At 44.5% G+C, this 8434-nt stretch overlaps 1 protein-coding gene across 2 annotated transcripts in view; it reads left to right on the top strand.

Annotated features, from left to right (window-relative positions):
• The first annotated feature begins 475 nt into the window (after nt 1–475).
• The window catches only part of LRRCC1 (leucine rich repeat and coiled-coil centrosomal protein 1), a 24362-nt gene continuing 16403 nt past the window's right edge, over nt 476–8434 (top strand). The window contains exons 1-8 of one of the 2 annotated variants that reach the window (XM_023520848.1): nt 477–1916; nt 2233–2298; nt 3055–3222; nt 4980–5155; nt 5252–5461; nt 6836–7032; nt 7284–7431; nt 8317–8415. In XM_023520848.1, coding sequence (XP_023376616.1) covers nt 1655–1916; nt 2233–2298; nt 3055–3222; nt 4980–5155; nt 5252–5461; nt 6836–7032; nt 7284–7431; nt 8317–8415 — 1326 coding nt within the window. In that variant the 5' untranslated portion in view covers nt 477–1654. Of the gene's footprint in view, nt 1917–2232; nt 2299–3054; nt 3223–4979; nt 5156–5251; nt 5462–6835; nt 7033–7283; nt 7432–8316; nt 8416–8434 lie in introns of both variants that reach the window. The other variant, XM_011375928.2, reaches the window with a different exon arrangement.

The raw sequence follows: 8434 nt of genomic DNA, 5'->3' as shown, positions 1-8434 counted from the left end.
CCCCGCTCCCGCCCTGGCACGAAGCGGCGGCCGTGCAGGAGGGTTTGCCGCACCCGTGGGTTCTGCCTCGGCGCTCTCTGCCCCCGTCCTCATTCCTCCTCCGCGGGGCGCTGCGATGCACGTATTCGTAGACTTTTTGAAAGTATTAAACGTAACCCTATTTAGTTCGTGCAACCCAAGCTTACGCATGGCACAGGGGGCCCTGGGTTCCGCGTCCCCCATCGGCCCCTGCCCGCCCTCATCGGCGCTTCTCCACCTGCACTCCGGTTAGCCGTGCCGGGCTCCGGGTGGGCCATCCTAGGCTTCTTCGTGCCTTTGCACGGGCTGTTCCTTTGTGGCGCGCCTTCCTCTACGCGAACCTTGCTGCTGGTTATTCAAGCATCTTGTTCTAGATCCTGCTGTAAAACCTGTCAGGAGACCCCAGGGGGATGTTTTCAAAGGAATACATACAGTTTAACTTAGTCGTAGCTGTCATTTTCAGAGCAGTCTGTGTGTGTACATCACATATGTCATCACTGATCCTCACAGCAGTTCTGCAGGGTAGTAATTTTACAGATGACAAGTCTGAGGCTCAGCATCTAAATAATTTACCAACTTCAGGCACCTGATGAAAGACTGTTGAAATTCAAACCCATTTCGGTCTAAATTCGCTGTCTGCTTTTTCTACTGTGCCACGTTATCTGCACCATGTTAATTTCTGTAAGCCAGAATATATCAGAAAATGAATGTCATGAAGAGCAGTTGTTAATAGCATAAGGTGTGGACTAAATAATGGTTCAGGAAATGACAGAAGCTAGATAGTAGGAAAGTATTGCAGACAGTCACATTTAGAGATTGCTCGTTTGAAGTTTAGAAATGCGTTATCTTTTTCTGTCAGAAGTACACAGAACGTGGAACAGATGCTGGGGACACTGTGTCCCCGTTCCTGACTGTGCCTCCATCCAGCTCCTCTGAACTCTGTGTGCTGTGAGGTGTTTTCCTGGAGCTTCTGTCTTCAGAAGAGGTTCAGTTTAAGTGGCAGCGATTGAGAGAATGAAGATGGGAGTGCTTTTCAGAGGCGGTGCATTCTAGATTTCGAGGAGGGAGGGCAGGCAGGCACTGTTGCACTAGAAATACCAATGCCCAGTGCTTTGTTTTGAAATCAGCAGACGGTGAAGGAAGTAAGGTTATAAACTCCAGTGCCAGATCCAGATTTATACCAGCTCAGTCAGGTAATAACTATAAGAACCTGGGCAAGTAGTTTAATTCTGATAATCTTCAGTATCTGTGATACCTACAGCTTAGAGAGGTGAGGATTAAATGAGAAGAAACTGGGCCTCAGAAACGTTAACCCATTTACTCGGCACAGCAAAAACGTGGAAGAGTGCGGACTTGAACCCGCATCTTAGGGTTCCAGGCCCGTCTCAGTACTGCCTTCACTGTGTGCTGATGGCCGTTTGCATATAGCAGCTGGAAACACCCAGAGTAGGGTCACTTGCCTGTCTCGAGTGAGTTCCTTGTTTGTACAAATGGTCCAAAATGCTGGTCAGTGGTAAGGAGCACTGTTCCCTACGAGACATTTCCAGGCCACCGAGTGGGCATGGCGCTGTAATGGAATGAGTAGGGCCCATACTCGTTATCTGCGTGCTGTTGGGGTACTGTTAACTGTCTGGTCATGATTTCAAAGTCCATCTTTTACTTGTTTGTGATAATATATATTTTATTTTATAGCATATCAGAGTTATCCTTAGATTCAACCCTTCATGCCATCAACCTTCATTGCAATAACATCTCGAAGATCGAAGCCATTGGTCACGTTTGGAATTTACAACATTTAGATCTGTCATCTAATCAAATAAGTCAAATCGAAGGGCTTAGCACACTCACAAAACTATGCACTTTAAATTTGTCCTGCAATTTGATCACAAGAGTAGAAGGTTTGTAAGTGATTTTTGTGTAATACTTGGACAAGGAAGATGATTTAAGTCCATCTTTCTTCTTCCCGAAAGAATAGAATAAATAGTATAAACTTTTGAAAACTGACCTAAAATTTATCATGTAAAATTTTTTCTAGAAAAGTTATTAGTCTTTTTAAAGTATTTTGCAGAATGCCAATAAAATTGATTTTACAGTTACCAGACTGTAGATTTGCTTCCAAACAGTCTGAATTAGTAGTATAATACTATATGACCAATTAATTGTTTACTCGAATCCTATAAAAGCTTTATTTTATTTTATCTTATTTTATTTTAGGACTCGACGCACTAATTAATTTGACTAGACTGAATTTATCTTATAACCACATAAATGATCTTAGTGGTAAGTAGATGTGCTTAATTCTTCTGTAATGCTGAATGTTTGCCACGTGTGATGAGTTAGACTGAGCTCAACATGTTGAAAAACAGTTTTAATTTTTTAAAGCTTTTTGGAAGATGCGAAAGGGTTAGAATTGAGTGTTAACTGTAGGTCTGTCACTGCCGGATGCTGTTGAGCAAAGTATATGCTTTTGTGGATGAAGTTTATCTGAAAAATGTGTGTCTTGGATAAGATAGATCATTTATTTACTCAAGTATTTACTGAAGATCGCTGTATCAAACACTTCTATAGTTATGACAAGGAACAACAAACAGGTAAGGTTCATGTTGTCACAGGGCTTACATTGTCGGGGCGGGGAACAGATGAGATCAGGTCACCCTCCAAAAAATAAGCAAAGATTTGAGCAGACACTGCCCGAGAACATACCCAGATGGCAAACAAACACATGAAAAAGAGACGTCTGTCATCCTTAGTGACTAAGCCAATGCCCAGGAAAAACCACAGAGAGACCTACATCACACCTGCTGGAACAGACAGCTTTAGAGACTACAGCACACAGTGCAGGTGAGGCTGTGGAGCAGGTAGGGCTTGCAGACATTGCTGGTAGAATGCAAAATGGTACACCTGCTGCGGACATAGCTCTTCGCTGCTGGTCTCTTGAACGCTGCTCCGTCGCCTCTCAAAACAGAACTATAAAAACCTTTATTACGCTGTTGGAGAAATTGCCGTGGCATCAAAAAGGATTTTTTCGTTTTGCAGGTTTTATACCCCTTCACGGCATCAGACATAAGCTCCGGTATGTCGACCTGCACAGCAACTGCATAGACAGCATCCATCACCTGCTCCAGTGCGTGGTGGGCCTGCACTTCCTGACCAACCTTATTTTGGAGAAGGATGGAGAGGACAATCCCGTCTGTCGGGTACCAGGTAGGAACAGTTAGTGCTTTTTGTAACAGCTCATGTTTAGATCTTTATTTCCTTTGACTGGCTGGTGTTTATTTGTCTTAAACTTTGTAACTTTTTATTATGTATCTGAAAAAACGTAATTGCAAATTATTTTATCAGACAAACTGAATTGTTAAAAGAACACAGAGTGAACAGATAAACAATTCTCTTTACACAGTTTTACATTTGATAAGTGAATGCCTCAAAATTAAATTACGTCGCGATAGTCTCATAGCATAACACTATGCAGCCACGATGAAAGAATAGAATCTCTTAGCTGCGTGATCTCTAAGATACACTGTTAAGAGAAGAAAAGCAACCAAATTGCAAAACCATTTCATATAACAGGCTACCGCTTCTGTGCAAAGGGCAATGTGTGTGTGTGTTTGCTGGGTATACACACGCAACAGCAAGAATGCCCAAAACGGATAATAATGGCTACCTCCAGTGCCAGCTAGCCGGGGATCAGGAAATGCCCTGGGGGCGGAAAGGGAGCCGGCCATTAGGAAATGTTAGCGAAACTGTTCACTGTGCACTCTTCAAATTTACAGCACGTGCCTGTATTGTTATTTTTTAATAAATGAATTTTTCAAGAAAACTTAATACGATACATAGGAGATGCTGCTGACATGTCACTGGACCTAGTCCAGCATCATCGAGGTTGGCAGGGCCAAGGCCGACCAGCCCGCCCTCCCTGGAACCCATTCCGTGAGCTGACGGCTCGCACGGCGGCGAGGCACAGTGGGCCGAGCGCGCTGCCCGCCGCAGACCTGCGTGGGCTCCTCGCGGCCCCGAGACGGCTCGCCCCAAGTGGAGACCCGTCTGTCCAACCGCTCGGTCTGCGGAGCCCCGTGGGCCTGACGGTGAGAGTCGCCCTCAGAGTCAGCGCAGATTTCAGTCTTCCGGGCTAACCCTTTTCTTAGAAGAAGATCTTGTTTCTAAAACAGCTTAATGTTTTCTCTACGATCCCACAGTTGGATTTTTTTCCTAACAATCTTGTCTCGAGAGCCTCTGCTTCCTGCCGTCTGGTCCTTTGTCCTCCACTTTTCCCCAGCGCAGTCCCCCTCCGCCCGGACCTGGAGGGCCGCTTACTACCAAAATGATGCTTCTCTCCTCGACATTTCCAATGTTAATTTGCCAGACCTCCTTTCTGTTGGAGTTCTTCATTGGTCTTTTTATTTCTAACTACTTGGTCTTAAAACTAAAGTTAAACAAAAAATGTTTCAAGCCTAAATACCAAATTAACGTTAACTTGCCAGATTTGTCATATTTAATTGCACTTACGGAAAATAAAGACATCCTTGAACGCTCGGTGGGCTGCCTGTCAAAATCGCAGTCTCCTGTGATTTAGGGAAATGGGGATCTATCTCCTCAGCAGCAGAATGCTCTGGCCCCCACCCGTCGCGTGGCACGTGACGATGGCATGTCAGGCTTCCTGGCCATAGTGCACACACGTTTACTCTAAAGCACTTTCACGAAAGCTGAATCCCACGGCGATGACTTTAAGTAGCTGGCCTTCCTCAGGAGGGTTTGGAGTGGAGCTTGTGTTCGTTTTCTAGTTACCGACTACCTACTGGGAGAGGCCTGGTAGCTTTCGTGTCATACCACTTAGCCGTGTTCCAGGACATTTGTCATTCAGGCGATATATCTGTTAGCCGATAAATTTAGTTTACTTAAGAAATAATTAACCTTATTTTTTTTTAAATGTGCATATTCATCTGAAATGATTTGTTTCCCAGGGTACAGAGCAGTTATGCTCCAGACTTTGCCACAGCTTCGAATCCTAGATTGCAAGAACATATTTGGTGAGCCAGTGAATCTGTCAGAAGTAAATTCATCGCGTCTACAGTGCTTTGAAGGCCTCTTGGATAATTTAGTTTCTTCTGATTCTCCCCTAAACATAAGTGAAGATGAGGTACAGTAATGTGTTTTTTTCTAGTCTGTTAAGTTTTTGCTTCGAATTTAATTAGTAAGTACATTGTAAGGATTTTGGTTTGTGTCTGTGTCACAGGTCATTGACAATATTCCAGTAGTGACACCACCCATCAGTGACATGGTACCCTTGGAACAGTTTGCAAACACACCAGCAGATAATGATTTGACGTCCTTTACATCTGTGTGTCCGTCTGCTCAGCAAGAGAAAGTTAATCATGAAACCGATTTTGAGAATGAGATGAAACTTCAGAAATTAGATGATCAATTTATACAGCTTCTAAATGAAGTAACTATTTTTTCCATTTTTCTAAGTAATTTGTTTGTTGAAGAAAAAGTAGTTAAGAAAATTTCAAGTAAAAATCGCACACAGACTAACCAACCAGAAACCACCCGTATCTAACGCGCCGGCGGGCTGTGCGTGTGCTTCCGTCTTCCGGACGTCGGCTTCTGCTGTAGGAGCAGCGGTAGAGAAGGGAACGTGCCTGTCACTCATTTTCCTTGTTCTTCAGATCCGTATAGTGTGACTTCTTCCGTTGTGCTTCATACTTCTGCTTCGGGCTTCTCTGAGCGACTGAAATCCGTAAATGTGCGTCCTTACCCACCTGGGGACGTTTTGGGCATCATTTCTTCAAACGTGTTTCTGCCCCGTTCTCTCTCCTTTCTGTTCAGACTCCACTTGGACCTTCTGATCTTGTCCCGCAGTTCTCTGAGGCTCTGTGCATCTTACCGGCTTTTTCCTCTGTCTTCTACACATCGAATCATTTCTACCCAATTGTCTTCGCGTTCACTTATTCTTTCTTTTATCATTCACTCTTCTGTTAAGCCCCGCCAATCAGTTTTTACTTCAGATGTGTTGTTCAGTTGTAAAATTTTTTTTTTAATAAGTTCTATTTTTCAGCTGAGTTTTCTTGTCTCTATTCACGCTAAGCATATCTTTTTATGTCATGGAGCACAGCTTCGATCGCTGTTTTGAAGTTCTTGCCTTTTTGCTTGAACACTTGGCCCCTGTCAGGTTGGTTCCCATGGACCCCCTTTTCTCTTGAGAGTTGGTCATATTTTCCTGGCTCTTCCTGTCGTGAGCATTTTATATTTTATTCTGGACATTGTGACTGTCGTGGAGACTCAAGGTGCTGTTATGGGCCTCCTGGGAGTGTTGACGTTTCTGTCGTAGCGAGCACTGCACTTGCTCTGACTTTCCCTGTCACTTTGTCCCTTGGGCAGCGCTCCATTCTTTTGTTCTTTACTGGGCTTCTTCATCTACCCTGTGCTGTCCTCTGATTCCTCGGGCCCAAAAGCCCAGGTTCTCTTCGTGAGTTCTGAGGCTCCCTGCACAGGTCTCAGTGTGATAGCTCTCAGGCTGGGACTGTAATTACCAGAACACCCACCTGGTTCTCTTCCCAGGTGTCAGCGCCCCTCTGCAACAAGCCTCCTTTTCTCTCGTCAGGCCCTCCAAATAGTGTTTGTCATTTTGTTTGTATTTTGGCCAGAGTTTATAATTGTTATCTTGAGAGAGTCAGCCACATAGGAGCTTAATTCCAAACATACCTGGTTTATAAACCCTTAATCTTGTAAAAGTTACAGTACTTTGAGAAATTTCAAATTTTAATCTTATATACTGAATCGAACTTTTAACAAACTTTGTTCGTTTTTTTTATTCTAGACTTCTAGTTCTTTAATAGACACTGTTCCCGAGAAAGATCTCAGACCTAAAAGAGACACAGATGTGACTTCTGAAAGTGACTATGGACACAGAAAAGAGTGTAATAGAAAAATTCCTCGAAGATCAAAAATCCCATATTATTCCAAAACTATTCAGACTATTAAGCACCACAATAAGAACAGCAATCCCTTTATAAGGTACTTGTTTCCGTTTTGGAAGTTCAGATGAGGCACCAGACAAGCCAGCAGTGCTGGCTTCCTGCTCAGAGCTAGCTCGTGGTGGCGGTGTCCTCCTAACGTCAGCATGTGACTTCTCAGCCTCGGTCAGCGCGGTCAGCCAAGTGCATGCAGGAGGGGCCCTGTCTCTGTGACAGATTGTGAGTGCCTGAGCGCGAGAATTAGAGACGCTGTGCATCTCTGGGTGATTTCCTGTGTTTTATTCTTTGCAGTGGTAACCGTAAAATGAAACAACCTATTTTTAAAGAATTATACGTACGGTCATCGTTAGCAAACTATGATGTGTCAGAAGAACCGGAAGAGCAGAAGACAGAACTAATTAAAGTGGACAAAAGTAGCTCAGAGGACAACACCTACCGGGTAGGATGGACGAGATTAAGGAAAAAATGATTGCAATAGTCTTAGTTTTTAAACACGTAGTGAGTTTCAGAAAAATAATGCATATTTTTATGAACAAAAACTGTTGTGTGTATTTTTATTGGAGTGACGAGATAGTTCATTTTTCCCTTCCTGGTTTCTAGATGTTTTGGAATGTTACAATTTTTGTACTTTTTAAAGGAATGGAAATTATACATTTATTTGAGATCAGATTTCTGTGAAATCATGTGTGACGTGCTTTTGGAGGAGGAAACAGGTCTAAATTTTCAAACTTCCTAAAGCAGTGGCTCCTCACGTCTCAGACCCTTTCAGATGTGTAAGGAGGTCTGTGCCCTCAGAAGAGTAATCGTGACACGCATGCACGCACGCACGCACGCCGTGGACTGTCCTGAAACCGGTGTGGGCCCCTGGATTTCAGAGTAGGAGGCGTTCGAGAGTTTAAGAGTTCCTCACCATTTGCCATAACCGTCCCACGTCAGTAAGAATTTGTGATGCGTGTTGTTTGATGTGTGCGTTTTGTGACGCCCCGTGCGCTTTGTATGGACGGGTTTCGATCGCAGTGTGCGCTGCTCTTCCAGGGCCGCGACTGCTTTTTAAACATTTCGCACTGGTGGTTTCCTCCTCGCATTCTCAAGCAGAGGCTTTCATCTTGAACAGGTAGTGGCGATGGTCACTGACACTCGTGACAGCTAACCCTTACCGAGCAGTGGTCACGTGCCCGCGCGGCGGCGTGCTCCGCGTCCGGCATTTCGTTTGCTTCTCACATGGCCTTTGGCGTGAGAGACTGTCGTCTCCCTGCTCTGAGTGAGAAGTCGGGGCAGCGAGAGGACGTGTCCAAGGCCGCCTGACGCCGTTGTCGTCTCGTAGGTACTAGTTGAACAGCTGGACCAGGAGAGAGAGAAGAGGTGGAAAGCCGAGCAGGCCGAAAAGAAGCTCATGGACTATGTCGACGAGCTGCACAAACAGGCGAACGAGAAGAACGACA

The sequence above is a fragment of the Pteropus vampyrus genome, unplaced genomic scaffold (genome assembly GCF_000151845.1).
Source record: "Pteropus vampyrus isolate Shadow unplaced genomic scaffold, Pvam_2.0 Scaffold280, whole genome shotgun sequence".
In the NCBI taxonomy this organism is placed as follows: domain Eukaryota; kingdom Metazoa; phylum Chordata; class Mammalia; order Chiroptera; family Pteropodidae; genus Pteropus; species Pteropus vampyrus.
This window is presented reverse-complemented; position numbering and strand designations above follow the sequence as displayed.